Raw genomic sequence first — 14552 nt, 5'->3', positions numbered from 1 at the left:
ATCACCAGTAACTTGAGCGAAAACATCTCTCATCTTCATCATCATCATCATTTCATCTTCCTCTTACATTTGAATTCATCTCAAGTTTTGAAAGGGTCGTTCATCGATCTAACAAGAGTTGATTACAGAGTGTTGAGAGGATAAGAACGATAACAAGTTAATCAGTGTATTACAATTAAACGTAAGAATCATGATTAACTTTACATTTCATTTTGACCATTTCATTAAACTAATCAGACATTTCAATCATCTTAGAGTTGATTAGAACTCATGTAATAATTATAATGTGATTGCAATCAACAATCAATACCTGTTGATATATTACAATAATGGAAACTATTAATTGTCAATAACTACTAATTGAGTAATAATTAATGTCCATTTTTTTGATTATCGAATCTTTGATTGTAATTTTCTAATTCTTTTATCATTAACTGTTTTTATTGATTGTTGATCTTTTTTTTCTGTTTCATTTTCATATCAAAGTTAATTCACTTTTGGAACTATTCAAATATTCAAATGATTAATATTATCAATTAATATCTTGGATGAAGTGGTTGATATATTAAACTGATAATCGACGTTGATTGTTATGTAATTTGATTTTACATCTTATACAAAGATCTCGATTAACAAGGTTGTATAAACTGGATTAATTTCTAACTCTCTGATTGATTGACCAAATCTCGGGTTAATTGTTTACTATTAAGACCATGGTTAATGAAAGTGTGACGGAATTGAAACAATCAATCACCCGAAGAGCGAGAAAAGTTGAATCTATTGGTAAAAAAGCTCAAAAGGAATTGAAATCTCAAGGGAAATTATTAAACTCAACGAACACGAATCTAAATGAAACTGGACTGACACTCAATCAAATTGAAATGGATTTAATTGCAATTGAACAATATGAAAGTAATTTATGGTCTCGAATATTTTGTTGCTATTGTTGTGTCAACGCTAATAGAAGTGTCATAAATCACGAAGATCGATCGGTATCAAGTCAACAAATCGTCGAAACATTTACCGTTGAAGATCGTCTAACTCCCCATGAAGTTGACAAACTTTGGTGTCAAACTTATGATCCAAATGAACGTTGGTATCAACAAATGGAATCTCATGTCGATAGATTGATTGAATTAATTGAATCATTGGATCATGACATTGGTCAGCAAAAGGTCAAGCGATCTCATTAAAAGGCAAAGTTAAATCGTTTGATATTAAATTGAAAAACAATCGGAAAACCATGAAACGAATGAGTAAAAATAAATAATAGTCGAACTGGTTTAATCTTAATCGTCTTATTTTAATCAAGCAAATATCAATTACAATATGATTGTCATAAATCACGATTAGTTTTAGTTACCAATCATCAACATCTTAACTACTCTATTTACTTTAATTATTATTATTGCGATTGACAAACAAATACAATCAACAATTTTGTTTACTGATTAACGAAACTGTTTACAGATTAAAATATAATAATAGTAACCATGATCACGATGATTACTAACCAATTTAATCTTTGACTATTCTTGACACTTTGTCTCCTCTTTATCAATCTAATGGTTAATTGTTGATCAAATTAGTTAACTATTTAGGTTGATCATTTCTCTGTTTGATTCCTTCCGGTTAAGTTAACTGTAATTCCTTTCACAATCAATGTTTCCAATACAAATTACGAGAGAAACTAAAATAATAATCTTCAATTTTAATTAACCCCTTTTAATGAGTTAATCTTATTAATAAATTATTAGTATTTGGTTTGATTGATTAACACACTCGATACAATTGAAATTGTTAATCAAAGTTAATCATCTCACAATTTGACTTGTAAAAGCCCTTGGAGAAAATTTCCCATAAATTGCTCTCAAGTTTTTGCTTCAACAATTATCTTAATCATAATCTTGTTAATTTAGTTATCTAATTAGAAAGAAATGAATTAAAGATGAGAGTCCGAGAGAAATCAATCAAATCATTTGATCATCATAACGATGATACTTTAACTAAATTGGTGTTCACAATAACAGATTTACGCACAATTAAGTTAATCAGTTAATTTAGTATCTTTACTAATTAGATTTTTTCTCTCTCTCTTCTTAATTGTGATGCAAGTAAATCAATCACAGTTTGATTGACATTATCTACTAATCATAAATCACGGACTCGATGAATACTTGGACTCACCTAATCCAACTTTCGTCATTAACTTTCCTTAATCCGGTTGTTTAATTTTCTCCAATAAATGTTAATTACCTTTCTAATTGGTACTTAATCTATGTACAATTAACTTGTATCATCAATTTAAGGTCAATTAATGTTAATTTCAAACAATTATAAATCTTAAGTTGTGAGAGCAACAAAAAAAATTTAATCTTCAAGAGGCTTTTACATTAAATCAATTGATTACTCGTTGGTGTTAATCTATCAGTTAATTAATTTAATCGATTACATCAATTAATTAGTATAAACTTTATGTACTTGTATTTTGTTAATTGTCAAATGTTAATATCCTAGTTGATCATGTTAACATAATCACTTGTTAATTACATTTGTTCATTAAGAAAAATGATTCTACAATTGATTAAATTGCAACGATTTCGTTTCTCACAATTTACTCTTTTTTTTCCTCATTTCCTTTGATGACAATTAGGTAACAATGAACGTTAATTATGATTAAATGACAAACTAAACACAATTTATAATGATTAAGGTCAATGAACGATTATCGTACAATCTGAAATCTACCGATGATTATTGATCTAATTGTAAATTGTTCCGCAATTGATACTCAAAAAAAAAAGTCACAACGATTTCTTTTTACAAATTTAATGTTCTTAATCAAATAGATAATATTATGAATTTAATCAGTTGATTTTCTTGTTGTTCAATATCATGAGTTTCATGATTAATCATTGAAAGATGGACGATTAATAGACAATCAATTTTAATTGTCGGTAACAGTTGAAATCAATATATCGGTTAATTGTCATCAAATGATGATGAGTATATAAAAAAGGACCAGAGATACAAAAAGAGGCAACAATTTAATCAAGTTAAATTGTTAATCAAGTGTTAACGCTAATTAATATTATCATGTGATTGTCAATGGTTTGTTAAATTGTATTAATATTTTGGTGATTAAAACAATTTGATTTAAATAAAGTTTGAAGATAAGTGTTATCCAAAATAGCAAATGATTGTTGATGATTAAATTGTATTTATAACAACAATTAAGTAGCATTAATTAAAGATGATCTTAAAAAACAATCAATTTGGCCTCACAATCTTTGTTGTTCAATGATCCTCTTTTTAATTATCATTAAATCAATAGTTGATTACAGAACAGAATTGTGATCAAGTTACCAATTTCTAGAATTATCTTCATCTTAATCAATATTTCGTTTTGTTTTAATACAACAATTAATCATCTTCGATTGGATCAATAAGATAAGGAAGTTGTTGAAATGTTTTAAGAAAACAATTTCTCATGAAATCGAACCCTTGACAGATTCGTTGATTAGTTTGAGATGCAAGTTCAGGCCAATCGTGTTCGATACGTTGATCGGGCCTATTGTAGAACCAAATTTCTCTATTCTTCCTTTGACAATATCGATTAACAATATCTTTCGATTTTTCCGATAATCTGGTTGACTGGCGAAGATCAAGAATAACAATTTCGGGTATAAGGTCAAGTAATTCCGTCAAATTAGAATCATCAAGCCCATAATCGCCTCTAATTGCGAGATTTTTCAATTTCGGATACTTGATTAACAAGTTTCGCAAATCAGTCCAATTATCTGATACATAATTTTCCGGCTGCAATCAGAAAAAAAGTTAAATTGTTGACACTGATCTTAAACAATTAGCTGGTAACTTACATGATCCAGAACTAAATTTCTCAGTGAATTATTTTTGATTGTTTGGTTGATCGATAGTTTTTTCGGCTTGATTAAATGATGAGCACTTTCAACGGATGGACATAAATCCATGAAATGAAATCCAGGATAAGGATTAGTGGCATCATATGAATATAAACAAGCCTCCAAAATTTTTATACTCTCCAATACTGGTCCATCATATGAACTAATTGAAACTTTGATTGGAACCATTAGAACTTTTCGAATAATTTGATATTAAATTAATTCTGTTACTTACAATTGCGACTTCCAATATGAAGTCTTTGGAGATTTTTCAAATAACCAGAATTTGCAATCTCCTCGAAATGATTCTGGAAACAATCAGCGAAATAAAGTTGCTCGAGATTCATGGTCAGTACTCTTGATATCGAACATGGGAATTTATCCCAACATGGTTCATATATTAATCCTTTCACTGATTTAATGCCTTCAATTACTTTGAATATGTCAATAGATTTAAATTTAGTTTCGTTTGTGGGACGAATGTCAAGAATCTGAAATGAAATCGAGACAATTAACAAATTTTAATCGGTGACCCTTTGATTGTGAACTTTATCAAACCCGAAACTGACCTTAAATCTGGGCAATAGTCCTAACAATTGACTTTGACTCAGTGAATCAAGTTTATTGAAGTACAGTCAAACCATTTAGGTTGAACCAAGTTTCTATTTAGCTCAGAATATTTTCTATTTAGTTTGAACTTGCCATCGGCTAATCCATCGGGTTAATCCGTTTTCTCTAGAAAGGTTGAAATTTTCTCTATTTCCTCGAGAAGATTTTCTATTTAGTTTGAACATTTTATTTAATTATTTATTATTTCTCCTTCGAGACTTTTTCCAATATAAATCATCATGTTCTCGTAATAATTTATACAATCGTTTTTAACGACCATTTCACTTGCTAGATCAACTCCATGAAAAACATCATCAGGTGTATTTGGATTGAATCTTTTGACATAATACTTGAGCTGGTTAAACATATTCTCTATTGGGTTGAGAAAAGGTGAATAAGCAGGAAGAAAGATTAGATTATGACCTTTTCCTTCAATTGTATCTTTGACTCCCGTAGAATGATGAAATGGGACATTTTCCATGATTATGTAGGCCTCTTTGATATCATCTCTTTCTAAAAAGCGCAGGAATTGATTGAGAAAGGTTACAAAATGTTCTGTGTCATAACCCTTTTCTTTAGCCTCATAAAAGTAAAGACTACGATAATTAATAGCCGCACAAATTGAGAAATGTTTTCCTCTGACTGCACGAGTCTTGACGTTAGCACGTTCACCAATACGACTCCATCCATAATTAACCCGCGCGTGAACGGCGATGCCTGTTTCGTCGAGAAAAAAAAATTTTTCTCGGTGTCTTTGAATTGTCATAAAGTTTCGAGCATATTCTTTTCTCGCAGCGATTCTTGTTGGGTCATTTCGAGCAACGGGAACAACTGAAATTCGTTTGAAGCTAAAGTTGAGTTTGTTTAAATAATTTCGAATCGTTTCGATACAAATTTCAATTCCAAAGTTTTCTTTAACTTTATCCTTTGCATCATCCAAAGTGATTAAACAATTTTCATCGAACCAAGAATTCAAAACTTTCACTTGTTCACTTGATAACTTCTTTGGTTTAATTCCTGGTGGTTTTTTGATTACACCACTTTGTTTGTATCTTCGGATAAAAGTATTAATTGAGTTCACAACCATGGTTATGAACAGAATGAGAAATCAGAAGGAAATGTTCAAACTAAATAGAAAATCTTCTCGAGGGAATAGAGAAAATTTCAACCTTTCTAGAGAAAACGGATTAACCCGATGGATAGCCGATGGCAAGTTCAAACTAAATAGAAAATATTCTGAGCTAATAGAAACTTGGTTCAACCTAAATGGTTTGACTGTAAATTGAATTCTTGAAACAGCCAATACTACTGTCGTCTAATTAGTATTAAGATAATTAAGTTAATTGTTGAACCAATTCATTACGATTAATATACTTACCACTTAAATATTTCACCTTATTCAATCTCTGAACAATTCGGACCCTCCAGCGTTGACAAACTATCAAATTATCAAAATGAATTGAAAATTAAATTCAGTTAACAGCAAAAATGATTTGCGATGCGATTTAAATGAACCGCTGATTAATTTTCAGATTATTTTGAAATGAAAATCTACTTCCGTAAAAATGTGAATGAGAGACAATTAAAATTGAGATTATCAATTGCTTACCTTTTGAACAAACAATTAAATCATCTAGATTTGTAATAGATTCAAAAATGGAGGATAAACAATCATCAGGTAGTTTTTCAATGTGAAACATTTCATCAATTTGTTGATCTTTTAGAGTAACATCAACTAATAAACGAAGAGATAAAAAGAGAATAGTGAAAACGAATCAAAAAATTGCCAAAAAAATCACTTCAACTGCCAATACTTGACAATACTTACTCGATTGATTGTTGTTACTTTTTTTTTACTTCATCTTATTTGTCAATATTATCAATTTGAGTGATCAAAATCAAGGCCTGATATTAAAAGAATCGATTGGTTAATGATGACCGGAAAAAATCAACTTCCCAATCATAGCCCTTCGGCTCCTGATTATGATTATTTGATTAAATTTTGTCTCTTGGTGATTCGGGAGTGGTAAGACAAGTTTCCTTTACCAATATACTGATGGTTCATTTGATGGTAAATTTATATCAACCGTTGGAATTGATTTCAGGAGAAAAGAGTTGTAAGTTAATTGCTTGTTTTAATCATAGTTACGATTGTTTTCTTAACCAATGTAACATTAGTTAATCAATTGTTTCATTTTCTTAATCAGGTTTATAAGCCACAAAATTTAGACGGAGTTTCAAGGAGAAGTCAACGGATTCACCTTCAACTATGGGACACTGCAGGTCAAGAAAGGTTTGTAATGAAAGGAAAACAATTAACTTGATAAAATTTTGATTCTAATTGTGAAAAATTTACTATCAATCAACAGATTTCGTAGTTTAACAACGGCTTTTTTTCGTGATGCAATGGGCTTCATTTTGATCTTCGATATAACAAGTGAACAATCATTTATCAATATTCGTGGTTGGTTAGATCAATTAAAGACTCATGCTTATTGTAACGATCGATGTAATACTTTGTGGTAATAAGGTTGATCTATTTGAGAAACGAGTTGTTTCCGAGGAACGAGCTAAACAAGAGGCACAAAAATATGGGTGAGCAATTAAGTCTCAACAATTAAAACTAATCACTTTCAATAGAAACTTTTTCATTGAATAAATAGTGATCATTTGTATTCACATTAACTGTTATTTTATGACAAATGGAAAACAGTAAACCCTTTCTGTTCTGATGATTCTTTCGTGTATCGAATCGGCTGGTCCTTTAATTTCTTCCGTTTTTTATTCTAAAATTTTCAATGCAACTATTGAGAACTCTCCAGGTACTGTTTACATTGCTGCTGGTTTTGTTGTCGTCTTTCCTGCCTCTGTAATGATTTGGCTATATTACACTCGAAATACTTGGGATCTTGTACTTCGTGCAGAGGCCGAGGCCAAAGCCACAAAAGAACCACAAGACTCCACTTGTCAGTCAAAATCTGAGTCTTCTGATAGTGACGATTATCACAACAAATCGACTCCAAGAGTGCAAAGCAGAGTAATTTATCAGAGCCAAGAGAATATCGTTACAGTCCATTCCGATCATGTTGAAAAATTTCCTGATCAAGACTCGATTAATTCGGACGAAGACGATGTTTCTAAACTCGAATCAACTTCAACTGATATTGTTCTTGGAACGGTTGAAATTGTTATTGAGAAGACTAATCAATGAAGTAATTGATTTCATGACATGAGAAACTGAGCCACTACTTAATTGTTAAACTGTTAGCAAATCTCATATTGTTTTTGGTGCAAAATTGTAAGATTTTTATCACTTTGTAAACCAGACGCTCGTTTTAATCGAGTAGTTGACACGGATTTGAAGTTAAACAATTATATCATGTAAAGTATTGGAAATTTAATGATAGAAATTAGTATAGAACATGTAAATTGTCAAATTCCATCGTAAAAATAAAGCTCATTTTTATATTCGATTCCTTTCGGTAAGTCACAAGCCTGTACATTTGCTGTTTTCTCGACAGTTATTAGTTAATATCTTTACCACTCAATCTTGTCTAATCACTTTGTTTAAGTCTCACAATCAAAGAGTAATCAATCAACTCTTTGATTTAGATTATGATTTTGGTGAATTATATCCTTAAACTCAATAACGAATTTGTTCATTGAAGTTATTCTTCTTATTCTCACCATCGAAGCTTTTACGCTCATGGAATAACATGGTGAAGATTATAATCAACAACTGATGGAATAAAAAGTGAAAAATTCTTTAGAACTTGAGATAAAATCCAGAACTTCATGAGGTAACCAAAATATAATACAATGTACTTACAATTATCATTGTCAACAAAACGATACCGAAACAAGCTTTAGGAAAGTCGAAATGTTCAACAAGATAACCTCCAATTATGGGTCCAAGGGCAGTTCTGATAATCATATATTACGATGAAACTTTTAGTTAAAATTCACTTTGCAAAAGTAAATTAGTTTCAATTTCTTACCCAAGGCATAAGCAGAAACAAAAGACTACTTATCATTGAACCAGCACCAACATCGTCTTTTAAATCAGATAAACTTGAAAGATCAAAAGAACAATTTGTTATTGATAAATTGGAACATTAGATTACCAATTATCATACTCTTTTTCCCTCATTGCTTGCGTAAAGTTGGAAACGAAACAAAAGGCCAAGCCCATTCCATAAACGATCTGAGAGAATACAACCAGTACAATACTCCTGTAGAAAAGTTTCATTCCATTTAGAATTAGGTTAAACTTGATCTTTAAACTGTCAAACATACGGTTTAATTGGCAAAGGTAAATAGGACCAACCAGAATGAACCCTAATATGATAAGTGAAGAACCGACGATATTCATGAAAGTGACATCTTTATATCTCGACATGAACAGACCAACGATCCAGGTAAAAATACCATAAAATAGACCAGATAATAAGAAAATTGATCCAACTGCTGATGATCGCAGATTAGCAAACTGTTAAGATGAGACGCAAATAATAGAATGTCCCAATATATGATAACGAACTCAATGTCGAAAATTCTTACGCTTCTAATATGTGGCTCCAACATGGATTGATTGAACCCAAAGACGATGCAAAGTACAATAGTTATGAGGATCTGTAATGTTATCCTCCAATTGGATAAAACTTTGAATATTCCAGCACTTTTCTCATTTCTGGTCAATTCTGAATGAAAGATGAAAGAAAATCATCAATTAAACAAACTTAATCAAATTCAAAGTTAGAGATTCAAGATCTTGACTCATCGTGAAGGTTCATGAATATAAAGATAATTAGTAGTCTCTCTTTTTCTCTCTAATCATTAACAGTTTGAAAAGCAAGCAGGAATAGTTAATATTCAAGTTATCAATCGATGAGAGTCTTATATCAATCAAGGATGTGAAAGAAGAAAACAAAATAAAAAATAATCAACAAATCAACAGAAATTTCCCTTTGATTTATAATTATGTTTTTTTCCATCATCGTCACTTGCTATTGTTATTTTTTTCTAATAAATGTCTAATCAGATGATGAGATTTGCTTGATATTAAAATTAATGAAGAGTTTGAATGTGATTCAACAACCGTTATTGATTGAAATTCAATTGGTTAATCAGATAATCCATAATTGAACTCACTTGCTTTTCTCGGGAAGAGGACGAATAGTACTGGAAATGTAAGGGAAAGAAGAGCACCACAGACGAAAAAGGGCAAATCAAAGCCCCCAACCTAACAGAAAGAAAAAATATGTCAGAGACAAAAGATTCATTAGTCAATTATAATTAAATCAAAGATTGCTGATCGATTTGTTTTAGAACCAGACCTCATAAAGGAAACCACCAAGCAGAGGGCCAACGATCATACCAACACCATAACACATCTCAATCAAACCCTATGGAGGAAAAGAGATTGATTTAAAGTGAAAATTATCAGTACCAATGTCCAAAGTCATTTAGAGGATTAGCTTACAAATACTTGAGAGATGTGATTTGGATAATAGACCGGGATTGCGGCATAACACGTTGCTGAGACTGCTGCTAATCCTATTGATCCAAATGATCGGATTAAGGCACAAAAGGTGGTGAATAGTGTCCCATTTGGAGCCCATTTTAATGCTCTGAAAAACAGATGAAACAATTGAAACAAATTAATTGTTAAAAGAAGACTAATATTTATCTTACCCAAACAAGATTATTCCAGTTGATCCAACAAAGATACCAGTTAAAATTGTCAATCTAAATCCAAGTTTAGGTAACTGGATAGAAAAGTGTAAAAACGAATGAGAGTCAAATCATTTGTGAGCCTTGACAAATTAACAAACAACTTTTAACAATAAATGCTACTAATCAATTGATGGTACACAAATTAAGAAATTATTAGCTGATTGTGATTAGTAAAGGGAAAATTGACTAAAAATCAAATGGAAATTAGGAAACATTGTAACCACAGTAACGAATGAGAAAATGAGCATTTTTCTTTAAATTTCAATCTGTAAGTGATTTAGATATAACTACAGTTAGAATTGAATTTTCTTCCTCGTTTCTATCAATCAAATTATGATTGAGTGATATTGGTTTATGCTAATTTTTCAACGATTAATAGACGAATAGGTTGTTGTGGTTTTCCACTTGTAACTCACTTAAATTTATTGACAATTAAGAAAAGAATGAAGTTATTATTTAAGTTGATTAGGTCATAATCATCCGATTAATATCACTTCGTTGATTATCATCACCAATATCACCATCGTCATCATCTTCCTTTCGAGTCTGGTGTTAATTTGTTTGATAAAAATCAATGACATTTACGGATAACAACATGGAGAGTCAATCAATGTGCTCACTGTGTGTTTATTATGTTATTAATTGAATTGATTCTTGTTCAAGTTGCTCATAACTAATTGATAACTAATTGATTTATTAGTAATTAATATTTAGACAAAGACAAGTACTCAGGAAAGAAAAAAACTTTTAAAGCAAATTATTGACAACAAAATAGAAATCAAGGTAAATTTAATCTGATTTTCTTTGGTAAGATTGTTAAATGTTGATTAATTTGTCGACTGATGAATCAAAATAAACACATTAATTATATTTCATTGGTACACCAGGTAATGATTGTTGGCAAAGAAATATAACAACATCTCGTCTCCTTGTAAGAGACGAGATGGAGATAAAATAGAGATGAAGATGAGGATGAATATGAAGATGAGGATGAAGATGAGAATGAAGATGAAAATGAAGGTGAAATAAAATAATTAAAGTTTCTTTATTAATTACTTTTCATCATCAAAGCAAAAAAGAAAAAGTTACTTAACTTCAAGATACAACTCATTTCTTTTCTCTTGTTGAAATCTAATTCTATCAAAGATATGGTTCCAAAAAATGAATCACTCGGAATGAAAATATATCCCATTTATGGTCAACTTACAAATTTTCCATAGACTGGACACAAGATGAAGGCAATCACTTCCTGGATGGAGAAAAGAAAACCATAGGTCGATGGAGATAGTCCTTTAGATTCAGCCTGTTGATTAGAAAGAAATCAATCAATGATGATTTATTTTATTATCACTTATCGGTTTAGTGAAACGTTGATGAACTTTAATTAATTTTTCTACACGATACAAAGACCAAGATCATTTAATTACCTCTTTCGGAAAGAAAGGTGACAAAACACAATAAGCTGCTCCGGTTATGATGTTTATGTAAGCAAATACAGAGATGAGTAGATAATCACGACGTGACAATTTAATTGGTCCGGTTTGACTGATTGTCGACAATTGTGGTTTAACTGATTTACTCCAATTGGATGAAGAGTCATGATTATCCAGAGGAACCGTTGAAGATGATGAAATGTTGATTGTTGATGTAATTACTGTCGAAGTTTCAATTAATTGGGTTAAATTTCGCTTTTGCAACTTTTTCCCACACATTTTCTAATAGTTTAGATCGGTTAACTTTTCTTATGGGTAAATGATACTGTTAATTATATTATTGATTGATTTTTCACTCGATTGATTAGATTTTTGGTAAAGAAATCGTAATAAGGTGTCATTAATCATGCTGATGAAAACGGACTCAAAGAATTAATCTTCTATCATCTTCTATTTATTGACATGAGAGAAGCCTTTTTTTCTCGGCTCCCATTCTCCCTCCTCATTGAGATCTTCATCTCTAGATGAACTATCTTTCAGCTATCATGATTAGTGAGGGAATCAATAGTTGATTACAGAACAGAATTGTGATCAAGTTACCAATTTCTAGAATTATCTTCATCTTAATCAACATTTCGTTTTGTTTTAATACAACAATTAATCATCTTCGATTGGATCAATAAGATAAGGAAGTTGTTGAAATGTTTTGAGAAAACAATTTCTCATGAAATCGAACCCTTGACAGATTCGTTGATTAGTTTGAGATGCAAGTTCAGGCCAATCGTGTTCGATACGTTGATCGGGCCTATTGTAGAACCAAATTTCTCTATTCTTCCTTTGACAATATCGATTAACAATATCTTTCGATTTTTCCGATAATCTGGTTGACTGGCGAAGATCAAGAATAACAATTTCGGGTATAAGGTCAAGTAATTCCGTCAAATTAGAATCATCAAGCCCATAATCGCCTCTAATTGCGAGATTTTTCAATTTCGGATACTTGATTAACAAGTTTCGCAAATCAGTCCAATTATCTGATACATAATTTTCCGGCTGCAATCAGAAAAAAAGTTAAATTGTTGACACTGATCTTAAACAATTAGCTGGTAACTTACATGATCCAGAACTAAATTTCTCAGTGAATTATTTTTGATTGTTTGGTTGATCGATAGTTTTTTCGGCTTGATTAAATGATGAGCACTTTCAACGGATGGACATAAATCCATGAAATGAAATCCAGGATAAGGATTAGTGGCATCATATGAATATAAACAAGCCTCCAAAATTTTTATACTCTCCAATACTGGTCCATCATATGAACTAATTGAAACTTTGATTGGAACCATTAGAACTTTTCGAATAATTTGATATTAAATTAATTCTGTTACTTACAATTGCGACTTCCAATATGAAGTCTTTGGAGATTTTTCAAATAACCAGAATTTGCAATCTCCTCGAAATGATTCTGGAAACAATCAGCGAAATAAAGTTGCTTCAATTTTAATTGATTCTGATTACAATCAATAAACGAAGGCTCAAATAGATTGGTAGCAATCATCTCGAGATTCATGGTCAGTACTTGATATCGAACATGGAATTTATCCCAACATGGTTCATATATTAATCCTTTCACTGATTTAATGCCTTCAATTACTTTGAATATGTCAATCGATTTAAATTTAGTTTCGTTTGTGGGACGAATGTCAAGAATCTGAAATGAAATCGAGACAATTAACAAATTTTAATCGGTGGCCTATTGATTGTGAACTTTATCAAACCCGAAACTGACCTTAAATCTGGGTAATAGTCCTAACAATTGACTTTGACTCAGTGAATCAAGTTTATTGAAGTAAATTGAATTCTTGAAACAGCCAATACTACTGTCGTCTAATTAGTATTAAGATAATTAAGTTAATTGTTGAACCAATTCATTACGATTAATATACTTACCACTTAAATATTTCACCTTATTCAATCTCTGAACAATCAGGAACCTCCAGCGTTGACAAACTATCAAATTATCAAAATGAATTGAAAATTAAATTCAGTTAACAGCAGAAATGATTTGCGATGAGATTTAAATGAACCGCTGATTAATTTTCAGATTATTTTGAAATGAAAATCTACTTCCGTAAAAATGTGAATGAGAGACAATTAAAATTGAGATTATCAATTGCTTACCTTTTGAACAAACAATTAAATCATCTAGATTTGTAATAGATTCAAAAATGGAGGATAAACAATCATCAGGTAGTTTTTCAATGTGAAACATTTGACCAATTTGTTGATCTTTTAGAGTAAAATATCAAATTGATTTTTTGGATAAACAATTTGAATCACAATCAACAATACATGATTAGGATTAGGATTAGGATTACGCCTGCGTTGCTTAGGTCATTAAGCTTAATTTAATTACTCAACAAGGTTTGAATCACATCACCGAAATAGTTTAATCATCATGAAGATTCTGATCATGAAATGAGTTGAGAAAAACAGAGAAAAGTGATTAAGTTTTAATCATTTAATTTTCGAGAGATTTAAACGTTTTACAATTAGAGTCATTAAATTGTTGGGTAAAGAAAATTAATTAGTGAAAGTAAATCTAAACAACAATTAATTTGTAATAGAAATGATCACATTGATTGTTACTTTTCATAGTGTTCAATTTAGTAATATGATTAAGCCAAAGAAACGAGCAGTTTAAATCAACAGTAACAATTTAAATCTAAATTTAACAATTGAGAAACAAATTGGTAGAAATGATTTTTTAATTAGTTAATCAAATTCTTTCCCAGTCATTAAATTACAAGGATTGTTGTTGTAAATTCAGTTTAGTAATTAAAGTTTACAA

At 30.5% G+C, this 14552-nt stretch overlaps 3 protein-coding genes and 2 pseudogenes across 3 annotated transcripts; 1 reads left to right on the top strand and 4 right to left on the bottom strand.

Annotated features, from left to right (window-relative positions):
* Nucleotides 1–3289: 3289 nt before the first annotated feature.
* On the bottom strand, nucleotides 3290–4556 carry LOC128389263 (uncharacterized). Its single transcript, XM_053348803.1, has 4 exons — nucleotides 4493–4556; nucleotides 4159–4231; nucleotides 3882–4096; nucleotides 3290–3819 (listed from the first exon to the last, which is right to left on the bottom strand). The coding sequence occupies exons 3-4, from the start codon at nucleotides 3990–3992 to the stop codon at nucleotides 3424–3426; spliced, it is 507 nt and encodes a 168-aa protein (XP_053204778.1). The 5' UTR covers nucleotides 3993–4096; nucleotides 4159–4231; nucleotides 4493–4556; the 3' UTR covers nucleotides 3290–3423.
* Nucleotides 4557–4722: 166 nt separating this feature from the next.
* LOC128389233 (uncharacterized) lies at nucleotides 4723–5619 on the bottom strand. The gene has a single exon (XM_053348779.1). The coding sequence runs from the start codon at nucleotides 5617–5619 to the stop codon at nucleotides 4723–4725; it is 897 nt and encodes a 298-aa protein (XP_053204754.1).
* An 847-nt stretch (nucleotides 5620–6466) lies between these two features.
* LOC128389232 (ras-related protein Rab-27A-like) lies at nucleotides 6467–7931 on the top strand (annotated as a pseudogene).
* On the bottom strand, nucleotides 7913–12127 carry LOC128389264 (MFS-type transporter SLC18B1-like; annotated as a pseudogene).
* A 198-nt stretch (nucleotides 12128–12325) lies between these two features.
* On the bottom strand, nucleotides 12326–14049 carry LOC128389265 (uncharacterized). Its single transcript, XM_053348804.1, has 6 exons — nucleotides 13883–14049; nucleotides 13652–13711; nucleotides 13491–13588; nucleotides 13094–13412; nucleotides 12817–13031; nucleotides 12326–12754 (listed from the first exon to the last, which is right to left on the bottom strand). The coding sequence occupies exons 1-6, from the start codon at nucleotides 13971–13973 to the stop codon at nucleotides 12359–12361; spliced, it is 1179 nt and encodes a 392-aa protein (XP_053204779.1). The 5' UTR covers nucleotides 13974–14049; the 3' UTR covers nucleotides 12326–12358.
* Nucleotides 14050–14552: the final 503 nt, after the last annotated feature.

This window comes from Panonychus citri, unplaced genomic scaffold (assembly GCF_014898815.1).
Source record: "Panonychus citri isolate SS breed McGregor unplaced genomic scaffold, ASM1489881v1 Contig00106, whole genome shotgun sequence".
Lineage (NCBI taxonomy): Eukaryota > Metazoa > Arthropoda > Arachnida > Trombidiformes > Tetranychidae > Panonychus > Panonychus citri.
This window is presented reverse-complemented; position numbering and strand designations above follow the sequence as displayed.

Bases quoted from the DNA above. Each gene is read 5' to 3' on its own strand.
- LOC128389265 (XM_053348804.1), bottom strand. From the start codon at position 13,973: ATGTTTCACATTGAAAAACTACCTGATGATTGTTTATCCTCCATTTTT. The intron at 13,589-13,651 runs GTAAGTATATTA...AATACTAATTAG, and splicing joins TAAGGTGAAATATTTAAGTG to ACGACAGTAGTATTGGCTGT. The intron at 13,032-13,093 runs GTAAGTAACAGA...TTCCAATCAAAG, and splicing joins TCATATTGGAAGTCGCAATT to TTTCAATTAGTTCATATGAT.
- LOC128389233 (XM_053348779.1), bottom strand. From the start codon at position 5,619: ATGGTTGTGAACTCAATTAATACTTTTATCCGAAGATACAAACAAAGT.
- LOC128389263 (XM_053348803.1), bottom strand. From the start codon at position 3,992: ATGGATTTATGTCCATCCGTTGAAAGTGCTCATCATTTAATCAAGCCG. The intron at 3,820-3,881 runs GTAAGTTACCAG...TTCTGATTGCAG, and splicing joins GAAATTTAGTTCTGGATCAT to CCGGAAAATTATGTATCAGA.